We start from the raw sequence: 18,636 nt of genomic DNA on the forward strand, positions 1-18,636 counted from the left end.
CACCACTGATATTACTGGGAAGAATTAAGAGTTTATTCTATTATAGACAATGCTTGCTCTAGGTTATAGATAGATACTGCTTATCATTTTAAGAAAGACTGTACTGATTTCTGTGTTCTCTCTGCTTTCAATAGACATTGGTTTGGTATTTTGCCAAAAGCTCTTTCTGAATCTATTAATATAATCAAATGATGATTGCTCTTTTTGTTGATATGGTCAATGTATGGTGATAATTCTCCCAATATTGGACCAGCCCTCAATTGTTGGTATAACCACTTGTTCATATATCTTTGTGATATATTGCTATAATCTGTTTGCTAGTATTTTATTTATTATAAAATAAAAATGTATTTAAATTTTTGGAGTGCTATTCATTATGGTATTAAAACCATATTTGTGTTATAAAAGGAATTTGTACTTTTTAGCAAAATGAAATTTTTCTCTTTATCATTTACTTACATCTATTTTTGCTTTTGCTTTGTCTCAGATTGTGATTACTAATCCTGCTTTTTAAAAAAACTCTGGTTGAAGCATAATCCTGCAATGGCTCCCTATTTTTATTCTGTAAGTATCTGTTTCAAATGTGTTTCTTATAAATAATTTTTTTGGGAATCTATCTGCTTCTGTTTTATGGGTGAATTCATTCCATTAACATTCAATTATGATTACTAACTGTATATTTTACTCCATCCTACCTTTTTCCTCTTTATTCTTATCTCTTTCTATTTTTACCCTCTTTCTGTTCTAAAGTCTGTTTTGCTTCTGGCCATGGCCTCCCTTCTATAACCCTGCCCTCCCAAATAATTTTCTTATCCTTTTCCCTTCATACTTCTTTGTTGGTTAGATTTCTATATACCAATAAGTATGTATGCTATTTTCTCTTTGAGTTAATTCCAATGAATGAAGGGTTTAAGCATTACCTGCCCTCCCCCTATCTTTCCCTTCATTGTAAAAGTTCTTCCTTTCAAAATGCCTCTTTTATGAGATAATTTTACCTATTCTATCTCACCCTTCCCCTCAAGTATCCTTCTTCCTCACCCCTTCATTTTTTTTTAAACCCTTACTCTCTGTCTTGGAATTAATATTGTATATTGGTTCCAAGGCAGAAATGTTTTAAAGGTTAGGCAGTGGGGGTTAAGTGATTTGCCCAAGGTCACCCAGCTATGAAGTATCTGAGGCCAAATTCAAACCCAGGCCTCATGTCTATGGGACTGGTTCTCAATCCAATAAGCCACCTAGCTGCTTCACCTCTTCATTTTATTTTTTGAAAACATTATATCATATTCAATTCACATATCTTCTGTCTTTATAATCCTTCTAATTGCCCTAATAATGATGGAGTTCTTAGGAATTACAAATATCATCTTCCTATTGTAACCGTGAAAATGTGGTTTGCCAAGACTGTGAACTGCCAAAACTGTAAAGGTTTCAGCCAAACTGTAAAGATAATTTTTAGTGTCTTGATTTAAAATCTAAAAATTAAGTGGTCTCCATGGGAAAATTCCCAAATATGAAAATACCCAAGTCAGCTGGGTTTTATGGAGATTTTAATTAATACAAATGAAGGAATTAAGGGAAGGCGGGGGAGAGAGACAGAGAGACAGAGAGACAGAGAGAGAGAGAAAATAGTAGGGAGAGCAAGTCAGTCTTTATCACTCAACACAAGATCATCTTCAAGCAAGCTCCAAACCTCTGAACTCCAAGTCCAACTAACTTCCAATCCAAAAACTCCCTCCAACTCAATAAGCCCCTTCCTTTTAAAGAAATTTTCTCTTATGTCACCTCCTCTAAATTTTCAAGTCTACCAATCACAGTAGACGCTTTTTCCCAGGACTACCCATTCTTAGTTCTCATCTTCTTTGGTTCTCACCTTCTCTGGTTAGATTAAATCTACTGAGTACTTCATACCTCTTTTGTTAAGCTTGCCTTTTGTAAGTTGCTTGACCTTTTAGGTACTAATTTAACCTTTATAGGTACTGAGCACCTTTTCATATTAGATCTAAAAATAGACCTAGCTTAAGGTTTTAGCTTCACTATAAGTATGTTATGGGACTTTTCATTCAGGAGTTCACTTTCAATCAGGAGTTTTCAACTTTATCTTCCCCTAAGGCACTGTCTGAGTAGGGTGGAGTAATTTTAAAAGTTCTCAATACATTCCTGATCAAGTACCTCCATTGTTAAAAATGGGGAATAGCTTAATCAAATTGTCTTAAAGTAGAGTCTAAGTAGTTTTAAGATTCACAATATGTAGGTATGTAAACAATTTAACCTTACAGAATCCCTTAATAATTTTTCTTTCATGTTTATTTTTTAGAGTTCTCCTGAATCTATTTGAAAGTCAAATTTACTATTCTACTCTAGTTTTTTAATCAGGAATGCTTCAAAGTCCTCTTTTTCATTAAATAGTCTTTTTATTTTCTACCTGAAGATTATACTCAGTTTTGCTGGGTAGATCATTCTTGGTTGTAATCTTGGTTCCTTTGCCTCCTGGAATATCAAATTCTAAACCTTTCTGCTCCTTTAACATGGTTACTGCTAAATCTTATATGATCCTGACTATGGCTGTGCTGGATTTAAACAGGTTCTACCTGGGGCTCCTTTAAGTATTTTCTCTTTCACTTAGAAGCTCTGGAATTTGATTATAATATTCCTAGGAACTTCCACTTTGAGATATTTTTCAGGAGGTGACTGGTGGATTCTTTCAATTTCTTCTATAGCACCCACAATATTATAGATACTCAATAAAAGATTGCGTAAGAGCCTCAAAACTATCTTGTTGTGAATGATTTTAAATAAAAAATTTTCTTTTAACTTACAAAGCTTTTACTGGTCCAATTCACCAGTTCCTTCCATATATTCCCATTCCCATATGTTCTAAGTCCTTTGAAACTACAAATATCTAAGAAAAATTAATGTATCCAAAATTCCCATTTAACCTTGTACTCAAGCTTCTAATAAACAATTTCCTATTTCTTTTTAGTTCTTATACTTTTTTCTCTTTATTTCTTTAAGGTCTCACATATCTGGGAAATTTTGGGATTTCTCTCAAATAATGAATAAAAATGAGAAAACTAAATGAAAATGTAAAAGGCTTACACATGTGAAATATCCAAAGAATACTGTTCATTCCATGGCTGGTGTAACAAGAATGTTTTTAAAGCTAAAGCAGCTCTTGGAACAAGGAGATAGGGGCACCACACAGGTTCTGAAAGAAAAAAAGAAAAAAACAACTTCTTTTCCATTGTAAAGCTTATAAATTCTTAATGTTAAAATAAATACAGATTCAGGATAAAATACTAGTGGACATTTAAATTACTGGAGTCAAATGGCACCTTATACACAACATTTAAGTGCCAAGAATTTTTCAAAATTTTTATAAAATTATTCTCCTGCATTAACTCTTCTATAGCTTGAACCAAACTGTTCCCCAGACTCCACATGCCATTTCACATTTCTGTGCATTTGCCTTTCCCCATGACTGGAACTGACTTCTTGCTATCTGCTACTCTGAATCTTTACTTTTTCTAAGACTAGGCTCAAATCTATTTCTTTAATTATAACTTCCTTTCTTTCTTTCAGTTGTTGGTGTTCCTCTCCTCTAACTCTCACATGTATGGGAAAGGTACAAGTTGTATATTCTCAGTAAAATATTTATTCCTTATAGTCAAGAACCATTTTATTTTTTATTTTGTATTATCAGCATCTATTACAAAGCTCTGAAATAATAAATGCTTAATGAAAGTTTGCTGAATTGAATTCTGTCCTTTAGAAAACCTTATACTATGTGGTATTATAGGCATACTATTAGTTAATAGCTAATTAGAATATTGACAAATTGAATCAAATAATACAATGTACATTAATTACTTTGTAAATCTTAGAGTTATGTAAATTAGATATTCAACACAATGTTATTTTAATCCTTTAAAAAAGATGGATATCAAGATCTTAAAGAACATATTCTTACTAAGACAAAACTGCTCAAGGCCTCAGTTTCCTCAGTTGGTAAAATGTGTAGTTACTTCTTCTGGCACATGGTAAACCTTCAAATATTTGAAAATTTTAATTCACGTATCCTCAATGTCTTCTCTCCTCCAGGCATCCCAGAATCCTCTCAATTCCTGGTTATCTTTTAGGGTTACAAACTTTAAACTGTCAAGGTCCCTTTTAATACTATGTAGCACACTCAGAAATGGGCAAAATATTCCAGGTATCTTCTGATCAATGCAGATGATTATTTCCAATTATTGTCTACACTTGATATATTAAATGAATTTTAAGACTTTATTAATATCTTTTCCCCTTCACTAATGCAGTTCAGTTTCACTTCTAGATTGTACTAATCCACTAAATTCTTTGGGTCAATAAGAAATCATATTCCTAAAGATAATGATGCTTAAGGCATATCTAAGAAAGATTCAATTATAATTGGCAAAGTTATTATGTAAAGTGAAATAAAAAATTAGCAGCTCATGCACTGGTATTTTTGGTAGCTCTCTCAGAGTACTACACTAATCATTATTTTGTCATGCCAGATTTTGCTAAATAATTTAAACAAACTTAAATTTCTTCACTGACCCAATAAAATTCTAAATTAATATACTGTAGTCATTTCTACATTTTGTTTCTTTTAACTTATAGCAGATTTGCTATCACTACACCAATATAGACAATTGAGGCATTTAAAATTATACAACATGTTGGCTATATCTTTAAATATATCTGAAAAGCAAAAATATACTACAAGTATCATAACCTAATATTTTTAAACTATTATTATGCAAACTTAACTAGAATTCTTACTCAGGATATTTAGACTATTAACTGAATTGAAAACAAGGTAATTCAATCTATATTGGTTTCTTAAAAATAAGTTGTTTCAAATATTGATATATCTCGTTATCCTGTGCATCTTTATACCATTCATTGACTTTTTTAGATCCTGGGAAATAATTAAGATCTAAAGTGGCACCAAGACATATATAGCAGGAAACTCAATATAAAACATTGACTTAAATACTAACATAGCTATCAGTGAAACAATGATATATGGATAAATACTATTATATGTTCCCAGAGACAAGAGATGGCAGTAGATGATAATAGTAAATCAGGCAGTGTTTTGAAATGGGATATGACATTCTACATGAGGAAAAAGAATACCCTGGTACTGTTCAGAGAAAGAATTACATATATCACACACTTAATCTTAATGGATAGATGGACAATAGGTACTGTGAGATTAAAAAAAAAAAAGAAAAAATGAGATTATATTCTTAAAAAGATGTATTAAAATGAAAATGATGATTTTTTTAAAAGAAATATTCAGTTTCTTCCATGCTAATATTCATGAAGTCTATAAAATATACTATTAACTGTTAAAAAAACAACAACTAAGAAATATTTTCTTTCCAAATAAAATTAACTGTTATTTCTCCAAAGTGAAATATTATTGATGGCATACTACTGAGACAAAATGAAAAGTGATAGCCTCCGCTTCCTGCCAATCCCATGCCCTCAAGAAAAACAGCCTTTTCAGGAAAAACTTTCCTTTTCAAGTATAGAGATTAGCAATAAAAATAAAAGAAATAACCAACAGCTAGATATATTGATCTACAAGAGTTTATCCAAGTTAGGAAATAACTAAAATAAATAGGAACCTAAACCATTCCCATTCTGTACTAATGTTTTACAATTTATTGAAAATCCTAAAATGAATGTGGGAATGTTGGAAGCCTATAAAAGATCAGGTGCAAGGGATAACAATAACTATTCCACCAGCCAAAAGTGGAAGCAACTGGCAAAAATATATAGCTCAGAGGAAGGGACCTTGCAATTAGAAATAGGTGGAAGAGAAGCTCCAAATGAAAGTAAGAAAGAGGCAATTTCAAAAAAGAAAAGTTTACGGGGGCAGCTGGGTAGCACAGTGGATTGAGAACCAGGCCTAGAGACGGGAGGTCCTAGGTTCAAATCTGGCCTCAGACACTTCCTAGCTGTGTGACCCTGGGCAAGTCACTTGACCCCCATTGCCTAGCCTTTACCACTCTTCTGCCTTGGAGCCAATACACAGTATTGACTCCAAGACGGAAGGTAAGGGTTTAAAAAAAAAAAAAGAAAAGTTTATGTGGTTACTGTAAGTGTCTTTTCAGTAATCCTTATTCCAATAAATTATCATTGCCAGTGAGGAAAATGTTATAGCTTACTACTCCTTGAACCCAAGTTAATGTTTGTGGAAACTGATAATAAATATCCCTCACAGCAGTGTAATAACCATGTTTTCTTCAAAATCATAGCTTAAAATGGAGGAGAATATTAAAATAGCTTTTATGTATTTAAAAAGTAGCTACTTTTCATAGCCAGTAATGAGTTTTTGAGATTATTCGGTAAAATACTATTCTAGTCTCCAGTACCAAGGTATTGAACAATGATTCCCCTTGGACTTTAGGATCAAAGAAGGAATCTCCATCTGAAAAGAAATATCAATAGACTCAACTCTCTTTTGTTTTATACATAATTTTCAAAAAAATATGCATCAATGCCTCTGATATAAATATAAAATCTCCCAAATTCATTCCAAAGTATACTTACTTCTGACTTGTAAACACAGAAATGGTCTATAGTGAACTGCTATAAGCCCTTAATTATCCAAGAATAAATAAAACATGAATTTTGGGTTAAAAGTATGGAAATGTCACCCAATTATTTTAAATAACCTTGGCAATTTTTTTATCCTTAACAATTTACTAGGTATTGTACTGGTTTTCAAATACTGTATGGGTTGTGAACACTCCACTTTAAATTTTTTTGGTGTGGAGGAGGGGGTCACTGAGGCTGCATGACTAAATAATTTCAAAAACAGCTTAAGTTGAAATGTATTTTTAAATTAGGAAAACTTCAAAAGAGAAATGTAATCTCAAGCTTGGCAGTATGTCAGATTTTAAAATGTGACAATAAATATGGGTTAATATGATGAGCTCCCATTTCAGTCACCTGATAATTTAAGTACAAACTGTTTTGGGATTGGAGCTTTTTAATTCAAATTTGAAATGAAAGATAAATAGGCATTTTTTGTAGAAATTAAGATTAGACTTTAAAAATATCTTTTTTCCTTGGTACATCTGACAACTAAAACCAACAGAAAGTTGTAGTTTTGAACACTTTTTTATATCTTTAGATTTTAATTTAAGACATTAAAATAACAAACTTAATTGCTTACATGGCTGTGAGCAAAGTGCTCTACAAATGTAGGTATTGTTGCTGTCATTTTCAACAACATCATCATTATCACCATCAGTATTAGCATCATAAATGGAACTTGACTCAAAGGACAATTCAATTTAACAACACTGAGCATAATACAAGGTGCTAGCCAAGTCCTTGCCCTTAAGGAGCTAAAATTCTACTGGGGACAACATATACAGAAACAAATACAAAATAAATAAAAAGTAATTTCAAGATTGGGGAAGGGACATTACACAAGGAGGAAAATCAAAAAAAGTTTCAGGCACTTGAGCTGAACCTTGGAGTGAGATAGGAATTCCAAGAAGTAGTTATGATGAGGAAGCACATTCTAGGTATTGGGAGATGATACTACTGTGAAGAAATACAATGTTAGAGGCATTGAACATGCCATTCGGGGGAGAGTATGGAGGACAGTTTGGGTAAAACATAAAGTAATGAAAAGTAATGTGAAATTGGCCTAAATATATTGTGAAATTAGATGTGAAGAAATTTAAATGTCTAAAAGCAATTTATATTTTATTCCAGAGAAAAGAACACCATTGAAGTTTCTTGAGTAGAAGAAGGATATACTCTAATGTGCTCTGAAAATATCAATTTTATGTAAGATAAATAAGGAAATAATAAGAGAATACCAAGGTTCAATAAATTCAATTTATGAGGTCGAGACAAATATTATCAATCCAAGATATGAAATGAATTAGAAGATGCAACTGTTAAACCACTATCAGTGATCTTGAAAAATGGTAGAGAACAGGAATATATGGCACAAGTCCAGAAACAGGCAATGACTCAATTTTCAAAATGGGGAAGAGAATAAGGTCTGCAAAATAAGGAAGTGAGTTTGACTATGACTTCTAGCAAAAGTCATTTTAATGAGTGGTTAGTAAGTATCCTAAAAGAAAGAGGCAATGAACACACAAATGGAAGAATGAGTGATGACACCTAATGTCATTTTCTTTTTGACACACTGGAAAATAAGGGAAATGCCAAGGACATAACTTAGATCAGCAAAGTATCTCCTATGGACTCTCATGATAGTTTTATGGACAAGATTTATTCAGCACGGGCTAGAAGATCTAATCCAGTTACACAGATTCTGAACTAACTGAATGAGAGGATCCAAAATGCTCCTATGAAAAAGATTCCTAGTGGAATGCCTCAGAATTTGTGACTGGCCCTGTACTAGTTAACACTTTAATCAAATAGCTGGAAAAAAGTATAGATGGAATATTTATCAGATTTACAGATGTTTTAAACTTAGAAGGAATAGCTAGATTTTAGGTGATAGAAGCAGGATTGGAAAAAAAAAATTGAGATAAATATTAATTTCTTTTGGATAGATAAAACCAATATAATAAAAATGACAATATTTCCTAAATTGATTTACTGCTACATTGCAATATCGAGCAAATTACTGAAAGATTACTTTTCAGAGCTAGAAGGAAATAAAAACAAAATTCATCTGGAAGAACAAAAAGTCAAGAATCTTGAGGGAAACAATGAAAAAAGATAAGAAGGAAGGGAGCCTCACAAAATAATTTCTCAAAATATACAACAAAGCAGTAATCATAGAAGTGATTTGATGCTGGTTAAGAAATAGGGGTCAATCAGTGGAACAGAATTAGTGTATGCTGTGTATTAAGAAAAGCTCTAAATCAGTACATGACTTACATTTAAAGTACATGACTTAAATTAAAGGAGAAAGTAATTACCAATTGTCACATCTTTGGACAGGGGAAAAATTCACACCCAAAGGATAAAGATGATCAGAATCTTGATTATGTAAAATTAAAAGTTTTTTAAACAAACCAATGAGCTGAAATTAGAAGGTAAACTGAAAACTAGGGGAAAAAATATTGACATCAAGTTTAATAAAGTCTTGCTCCTAAGACATAAGGAAATGATTTAGATTTATAAGAATAAGAAGTATTCCCCAATTGATAAATGATCAAATGATGTGAAAGGGTAGTTTTTAGAGGAGAAAATCTATTCTATTAAAAGTCATATGAAAAAGAAATGCTCCAAATCACTAATAATTAAAGAAAGGCAAATTAAATCTACCTATAACCATAAGAATGGCAAGGTTGATAAAAAAGGAAAATGACAATTTTTAGGTGCTATGGGAAGATAGGTACAATGATGCCTAGCTGATAAGAGTTACGAATTAGTCAAGCTACTTTGGAAAACAATTTGAAAAAAATGATCAAAAAGTTACTTTAATTTGCATCCTGTTGGCCCAGTGATACTAATAATAGTAGGGGCTATAAAAGAGGACAAGGAGCCATGTATACAAGAACTTTGTAGTGGCAAAGAACTAGAAAAAGGGAAAACTAGGAGGCCCAATAGATACAGTACTGGGCAAGCAGTCAGGAAGACCTAAGATCAAATCCAGTCTCGGAGACTTCCTAGCTGTGTGATTGTGGGCAAGTCATTTAATTCTGTATGTCTCCGTTTCCTCATTTATAAAATGAGCAAGAGAAGGAAAGGGAAAACCACTCCTGGATATTTGCCAAGGGAGATGCTGTAGGAAATGATGAAAGGGATGATTTCAGAAAAACCTGAGAAGACTTTTATGAGATGATGTAGGGTGAAGTAAACTGATCTATGAGGATAGATAAAGTAACAACAATCTTTATAATTGTTGTTACTGTATAAATACCAAGTACACTGCCAAGAAAACCCCAAAAAGGTTCCAGAAGAGTTAGACCCAACTAAATCAGCTGAACAACAACAAATAAAATACATGTCAAATAAAGACTTGCTAGTGGGAACAAGTGGCACAATGGATACAGTACCAGGCCTGAAGTCAGGGAGACTCATGGTCCTGAGTTCAAATATGGCCTCAAACACTTAAAAGATGTGTGACTCTGGGCAAGCACTTACCCCTGTTTGCCTCAGTTTCCTCATCTACAAAATGAGTTGGAGAAAGAAATAGCAAACCATTCCAGCATCTATGCCAAGAAAACCCCAAATAGGGTCATGAAAAATCAAACATAACTGAAACAATGAACAATAAAAACAGCAAAGGATTAAAACAAAGTGGTGCCCATGAAATGTGGAATGGCTAAACAAGTATCATATGTATGTAACAGAATATGACTGGGCTATAGGAAATGATGAAGGGGCTGATTTCAGAAAAACCTGAGCAGACTTTTATGAGCTAATGTAGAGTCAAGTGAACTGATCTAGAAAAACAATTTATACAGTAACAACAATCTGCATAATTGTTGTTACTGTATAAATACCAAATATATTACAAAGTAATTACAAAAAGAAATCACTAAAATCAGTAAAAAAATTTGATGTGGCTACTCAACTTATGATGCATAATAGCATAACTACTAAAGTGTCTTTTTAATGATTTCCAGTACCAGTATTGAAAATGCCAATCATTACAGAATGATAGTTACAAAGGACTTCGGGTGTCACCTAGTTCAAACATTAACACTAAATCTGTATACACTTGAGTACTTTCTTACATTGAGAAGGAGCCATTTTTATTAATGTAAATGTCTTACAACTTTTTTGGATAATACACTTCAAAGAAGAGACAGCTAAAATATCTGCTATGTAGAATTTCTTGGGAGTTTAGCATTTAAAAGGTTAATGTAACTCAAAGATAAAAACACTCTGATTTAATTTTGACATTAATAGATTACTCTGAATTCAGTGCTTCTAAAAACAGTATAGAGACCAGTCAATATACCTCAAAAACCAAAAACAACCTTCTTCCTAAAAGATTATAGCCCAAGGCAAAAAGGAAAAGTCATTAAAGTATATTAGCCCTATAAACTGCAACTTGGCTCCACCTACGTACCTGTTAATTCTTGTTCATCCATTCTAAAGCAGGCTGATTTCATTGACATCTCTAGGACTCGGATACATCCATCATCTGATGCCAAGATCACTTTATCTGATGTACACCAGTCCACATCCAATATTCGGAAAGTGACATTTCTTCCACTTCTTAAACTGCTCACCATCTGAACCTTGAAAAGTGAATGCAATTGTCACCCTCAGTAAGATGAAGATGTGTATACTGGATCAACTGTTTTAGAAAAAGCAAACAAAGATAGTACCTATTGCAAATTACACAACATAAGTTTAAAATAATCTGGGCTTTTAGCATTTTTTCATTCACAGGCAGGATGCAATTCAAAACCAATGATTTATAGTAATAAAATAGAAACACTGACTATATGTCATATCTAGAGTTAAAAAGCACTCTTTAAAATCAATGTTTTTTTCTGTATATAGATATTAACATAGTTGTATTGATATCTTCATACATATATATCAATACATCTCTGTAGATATCTATATAGACATATACATATATGTTTTGTATATGCATTTTTATATATATGAATTATGTACTCTATGCATACATGTATTCTTACTACAGTCAATTCTTGTCATTCACATGAGTTTTGTTCTATAATACAATGTATTAGCAAATACTGAACCACCATTCCTATGGTAAATAAAAGGTTAGGTTCCTGTGAGCCTCTGATCACACCATTTACTTTATTACTTTCCAGAGCAGCCTCACATACAGATTGGAAAATATTCTCTTCCTTTTTCTGGTTGTACCATATTGTTGAATCATTAATATTAAACTTACAATGAAGAGTACTATATATAACTCATGCCTAAAAGCTTATCTAATACCAGTATTTTCTCAGTAAGGCACATCATGGCCTTATGCTTAAGAAACCTACTCACACTACACTTGGAGACCACTTTAAACACCAAAGTCATCAGTACATTGAAAGTACAAAAATGTAAAAAACATAAAAATAAATAGATCTTGAAAAAGGCACATGTTTACAGTATGACAGCTGGAACAAGCAAGCAAAGCCTTTCTTGGTCAATCTTTTCCTTTTCACTTTATTTTTTACTTTTTAATCTTTTTTTTCCACAATTACATGATTCTTATTGTCTCCCTCCCCATCTTTCATACCCCTCCTGGAGTTGAGAATGAATCCCACTGGGTTATACATATATTATCATTCAAAATTTATTTCCATATTATTCATTTTTGTAATAGAGTAATATTTTAAAACCAAAACTCCAAATCATACACCCATATAAACAACTGATAAATCACATGTTTTTTTTTCTGGATTTCTATTCCCACAGTTCTTTTTCTAGATGTGAATAGCATTCTTTCTTATAAGTCCCTCCGAATTACAAATCCTTTCCCATTTTAAAAAAATCTCTTTGACATATAAACCTAGTAGTGGTATTGTTGGATCAAAAGGCATACATTCTTTTAAAGCCCTTGGGACATAATTCCAAAATGCCTTCCAGAATGGTTGTATCAATTCACAACTCCACCAGCAATGCATTAGTGTCCAAGAAAAATAAATCAATGTTTTTAAAAGGTGAAAGATAATAAAAATTTTGAATACCTCTGACAAATTTTGAATACCTCTAATCGATAATCTTAGTTAAATACTTTTTTAAAGTATCCATTAGTATTAGTAAAAAATATGTATATTGTTTAATTTATATTTTAATTGTGCTAAATAAGACCTTAACAAACAAGTTTGGAGATGAAAGTATCACAAAATAGATGCTTACTTCTTTAGTATCCCAGACTTCAGCACCATCATTATACATAGCTATTAATTTCTGGTTTCCTTTACCAGGGGCAAATCGGATCTTTCTCACCCAACTTCGGTGTGTTGGTATTCCTCTGGCAAAATAAGCACAATCAACTGAATGTATTAGATTTCCAAAAACTGACCTACATGCTTAAAAAAATTATCAGCATAAAATAACAATTAAATCCAGGATTACTAAATCTACCTTTGACCTATTTCTAATTCTCTCCCATTGATCTACTTCTATTTCTCTTTCTTTAATAGACTATAACTTACTTTAACTTCATGAATATTCCTTTTTGTAAAAAATCATCTATTCTTTCTACAATTTCTGCTCTGAGATATTCTCAAGAACTATATTAAGGGATTATTAACTCATCTCCATGTCATCGGTGTACAAGCAGTTGTGAAAAAGAAGCAAAGTTAGTCTCTGTTTGTATGACAAATAATTCAAATCACAAAATGAAAATTTCTATATCTATTGTACAAATGTAAAAGTTATTGTGTATCCATGAATACAATGAAATAGGATTAACTCATCTCACACACACACACCAAAATGAAAATTAAAAAGTCTATAGTTATTATGCAAATTTAAAAGTTAATTTCTATAAATCCATGAATATACTATACTATTAACAAATATAAATACCTAGACACTCTGGCTTTTAAATCCCAAAAATTTAGGTTTCCATCCACATCACCAAGAACCAGTGTATCACCTTTCCAAGCAATGCATGTAATGCTACCCATGCTTCCCTAGGAAAAAAAAACAACAAAGAAATATCACATTTGCAGAAATAATCACAAGGGAAATTTTTGAAAACTTAAAGAGAATATACTATAATATGTAGTAAAAAAATCATTTAATAAAATTTTAACAAATATTTTTTATACAGCAATGGAAACCATACCTAGAATCAGGAAATATCTCAAAGAAAGGATTCAACTATTAAAAATCTACATAGCTCACAGATTTTACTGGCAAAGAAAAACTGAAAGATCATTTTATCTGGAATATAAATTTGAAGAAATGAAGAGATTTCCATTAAGAAGGGTTGAAGGAAGAGAAACAAAAAACTTCACCAGAAAGAAATGTATTAAAAAGCTATATTTGCCACCTTTATTATTATAAACTAGTCATTAAAAGTGATTGATGCAAAAGGCTAAAATAAAATCTATACTAAAAGGAAACTTAAAAAGCGGTTTTATAATAAGTGTAAAGAAAATCTAGATGACAAAAAAATATAAAATTTGGTGGAGTCACATCTTCCATGGAGCTTCTATCTAATATTTTTGCAAAGATAATCTAGATGGAAACTTGTGCACGGAAATTTTTTTTACCTAAATCTCAAAAAAGCTTCTTAAATGAGCAAGAACCAAAACAAAATTTTTTTAAAAGCAAAAAGTTGTTTCAATAACTTTTTTAACAAATGTTTAACATGTGCTAAATAATACCTTTTACATTCAATAATTTTGAAAGGAGTATAAAAAGCTCATCTAACAAAAGAAATGCATTTCTATGAAGCATTTAGCCTAAGCAAATCTAGTGTTTTGACTCACATACTTTAAGATACAGAAGTCTTCCAAAATTTTCGCGATAACAAGTTGTTTGTCAACATCTCTACTAGGTGATCTACACAGTACTCCCAGTTGCGAGTGAAGGAAAATCTAGCAGCATTCAGTGAGCACACAAAAAAGCTACCTTAAAATATTGATTATACTAAAATATTCAACAGTCAAAGAATTTGGAAAGTCATATTTTTTAAAAATGGAGCTCTGAGTAATTTGTCAAATTATCATACCTGTGTGTCTTTTTTAGTTTTCCTAAATATATTAATATTTAACAAAGAATTGGCTTTTTAAAAAAAATATTTCATTAAATATTTCTCACAATTATATATTTAGTAAATTTTGACACTCATTTTAAAGAAATTTTAATTCCAAGTCCTCTTTTTTCTTACCCTCCTTCCTCTGAGAAAATAAACAATTCAATATCAACTATACAAAGTAAGTTATGAAAAACATATTTTCATATTAGCTTTGTTGCAAAACAAAATAAAGTAAAAAAAAAGATGCTTCATTCTGCATTCAGAGTCCATCAGCTCTCTCTGGAGGTGGATAGTATTTTTCATCACTGGTCTTTTGGAATTATTTAAGTTTTATAGAGTTGCTCTTCCTTATATTGCTGTTACTATATACAATGTTCTTCTGGGTCTGCTCACTTAATATTACATCAGTCCATATAAGTTTTCTCAGGTTTTTCTGAATTCATACTACTTATCACTTCTTTTATCACAATAACATTCCATCACAATCATATGTCACAAGATGTTTAACTATTCCAGAACTGTTGAGCATCACCTTGATTTCCAATTCTTTGCTGACACAAAGAGCTGCTATAAATACTTTTGTACAAATAGGCCCTTTTCCCTTTTTTTTTTTAAATCTTATGGGACACAGATTTAATAGTTATATTGCTGAGACAGAGGAGATAAATTGGCCATAGTTCTTAATTATTCTCCTGAATGGCTGGACTAGTTCACTATTCCACCAACAATGTTATCATTGTCCCAATGTTTCAACTTCTCCAATGTTGTCGTTTTCATTTTCTGTCATGTTAGTCAATCTGACAGTTATGCGAGTATTTCAGCTATTTTAATGTGATTTTCTCTAATCTGTAGTGAATTAGAACATTTTTATGTGACTATGCAGAGCATTGAATTTTCTTCTGAAAAATATATGTTCATATTCTTTGACCATTTATTAACTGGGAAATGGCTCAGTTCCATATACATATATATTTGAGCAATAAGGCCTTTATTAGAGAAAATTTTTACCATAAATTTTCCCCCTAGTTTTCTGTTTTAGGTGTGTTAGTTTTGTTTGTGCAAATGCCTTTTAATTATCCCCATTAATGATGTCACCTTACTCTTATATCTAGTTTGTATAGTACTGGAATTCACACTTTTACTTAAGTGTTTGGTGGAATTTAAAAATCCATCTAGTCCTGGGAATTTTTCTCTTAGTGTGCTCATTAATAGCTTGCTCAATTTTTTTCCCCCTAAAATAGGGATATTTAAGTATTTCATTTCCTCATCTGCTAATCTGGATAGTTTATGTTTTTGTAAATATCCAACCATCACATGTATATTATTGGCTTTATTGGTATATAACCACACAAAATAACCCCTAATAATTCCTTTAATTTCCTTTGCTTTGGTGATGCACTCACTCTTTTCATTTTTGATATCAGTAATTTGGTTTTCTACTTTCTTTGATATAAATGTTCCTTTAAGTACTGCTTTGGCTGCATCCAACAAATTTTAGAATGCTGTCTCATCCTTTTCTTTAATCAAATGATTGACTGTTTATAAGATTTATTCTCTGACCCACTTATTCCCTTAGGATTACATTTAATTTTGCTGGTTTTCTGCATTTTGTTATGAGGCTTTTAATGCCTTAATAACTGGTCAAATTTTGTGATGGTGCAATGTATAGGTGAGAAAAAGGTATACTCCTTTCTATTTCCAGTTTTCTCAATAGGTCTATTAAATCTAACTTTTCTAAGATTCAATTATTATCCTTTACTTCTTTATTTACTTTGTAGTTAGAATTATCTAACTCTGACAGGGGAAAGATGAGATTCTCTAATAGTATAATTTTACTGTCTATTTCTTCCTATAATTCATTTAACATTTCCTTTAAGAATTTGGATGCTATGCCACTTAGTGCATCTATGTTTTGATATTGCTTCATTGCCCATGGTTCTTTTTAACAAGTAGTTGCCCTGTTTATCATTTTTAATTAGATCTGCTTTTGCTCTATCTGAGATTATGATTGTCATTCCTGCCTTTTTTACTTCAGCTGTTCCAGCCCTTATTTTAAAACTCTGTATATATCTGTTTCAAGTGTACTTCTTCTAAACAGCATACTGTTGGATACTGGTTTCTAATACAATTCTGTATCCACTTTCAATTTATGGGTGAGTTCATCTCATTCACATTCTTAGTTATGATTACTAATTGTGCATTTTCTTCCATCCTATTTTCTTGTTTATCCTACTCTCTCCTTTTAGCTTGTCCGTCCTCTAAAGATTGTATTGCTTCTGACCATTGGCTTCTTCTTTTATCTATCCTCCATTTTATCATGCCCCCTTCATTAAATAAATGTGCATGTTTTCCCTTTTTGAAGTGATTTAGATATGAGGTTCAAGTGTTGCCCATATTATTTCCCTGACCATTTTCCCATTCCCTGTAAAAGCTTTTCCTTGTAAACAAGTCTCCTCTATGTCAAATTATTTCCCCCATTCTTCCTCTCCTTTCTCCTTTCTACTGGGTGTATTTTAATTTAAAATCCAAGAATTTTGATTTTTTGTTTGAAATTGTATTTTATGAAAATTCAAGATTTTGATTTTGTTTGAGAAAAGATCTTCAAGAAAGAAGCTTGAAACTTCTATATCCAGAGAATGAATTGTTGCAGAAAGATGCCAGAAAACCCAGACTACTCCAAGAAGATCAAGAATGAACTTTTGATATGGTTGATTGAACTGAACTTTGATTGAACATTTATTGTAATGTATACATTTATGCCAAAAGGGACTGCCCCTAATTTGGCTTTCTGTCAATGCACCTAGCAAAACATTGGTTTTGCTTTCTTTCTTTTTCTATTTCCTCCCTCACTACTCTAATTTCCTCTTAGAAAATTGAATATTGTGTATATCTATAGTTAGAAGTGCATTTAGGATTACAAGATGATTATGTTAAATGATCAATGGGGAGACTAGTCTCCCAATGATCATCAGGGGGGTTGTGAACCTTAAAAATTCTCAGACCCTACTTCATAAGGTTGGGTTAAGACCATTCCCCATTTGGGCAGTGAAGGTACTTAGATCAGGAATGTGAGAACTCTACTTAGATCAGGAATGTGAGAACTCTACTTCACCATACTTAAGCATGCCTTAGGGGAAGGTAAAGTTGTAAACTCTTTGCTGAACAATGAAAATTATTAAACCCATACTTATATTAAGACAAAAAGTTCTTAAGCTGTGCCTATTTTTAGGACTAATACAAAAGGGTGCTAAGTACCTATAAAGGTCAGGCAACTTGTAAACTTACAAGGAGCAAAGAGGTGAGAATTTACTCAGAGATTCTAGTCTACTCAGGTGTGAATTACTCAAAAGATTAGTCTACTCAGGTGTGAACTAAGAATGGTCTGCCCTTTGAAAAACGTCTACTGTGACTGGTAGATATAAGGATTTAGGTGAGGTGACATAGGAGAAAATTCCCTTTAAATAGGAGCTCAGATACATTCAGAGGACATTCAGATTCAGGATTGAGCTGGTGGAGGCAGCTAAGATGAAGCTGGCCTGGTGTCACTAGAATCCTTGCTTGGACAGATCTTGTGGTGAGTGATTAAGGACTGACTGATCTTTTTCTTAGGGCTTAGGCTTGGGTTGGCGATAGGTTCCCTGGGCCGGCCTATCCTTTTCTCATTGTTTCTTTTTTCTCTTTCTCATTATTTCTTTTTTCTCTCTTTCTTTAATTCCTCATTTGTATTAATTAAAATCTCTAAAAACCCAGCTGACTTGGGTATATTTAATAATTGGGAATAATTCCCTGGGGACCACCTTATATATTGATTTAAAACAAGACACTGTAGTGAAACCATATTTTCTGTGGTCACAATTTAAACCATCTACTCTTTTATCTACTACAATTTATATCTTCAACTATTTTAATTATTACAGTTTATGGCACCAACTATTTTAACTCTTACATGGGGG

The 18,636-nt window shown here is 32.0% G+C and overlaps 1 protein-coding gene across 2 annotated transcripts in view; it reads right to left on the bottom strand.

Annotated features, from left to right (window-relative positions):
• Positions 1-18,636, bottom strand: part of WDR11 (WD repeat domain 11) — a 102,479-nt gene that overhangs the window by 19,072 nt on the left and 64,771 nt on the right. For both annotated transcript variants that reach the window (XM_056803328.1, XM_056803330.1), the window contains exons 17-20: positions 13,504-13,610; positions 12,829-12,943; positions 11,060-11,231; positions 3,097-3,205 (exon numbers count right to left, since the gene is read on the bottom strand). In XM_056803328.1, coding sequence (XP_056659306.1) covers positions 3,097-3,205; positions 11,060-11,231; positions 12,829-12,943; positions 13,504-13,610 — 503 coding nt within the window. The remainder of the gene's footprint in view (positions 1-3,096; positions 3,206-11,059; positions 11,232-12,828; positions 12,944-13,503; positions 13,611-18,636) is intronic.

This window comes from Monodelphis domestica, chromosome 1, assembly GCF_027887165.1.
Source record: "Monodelphis domestica isolate mMonDom1 chromosome 1, mMonDom1.pri, whole genome shotgun sequence".
NCBI lineage: Eukaryota > Metazoa > Chordata > Mammalia > Didelphimorphia > Didelphidae > Monodelphis > Monodelphis domestica.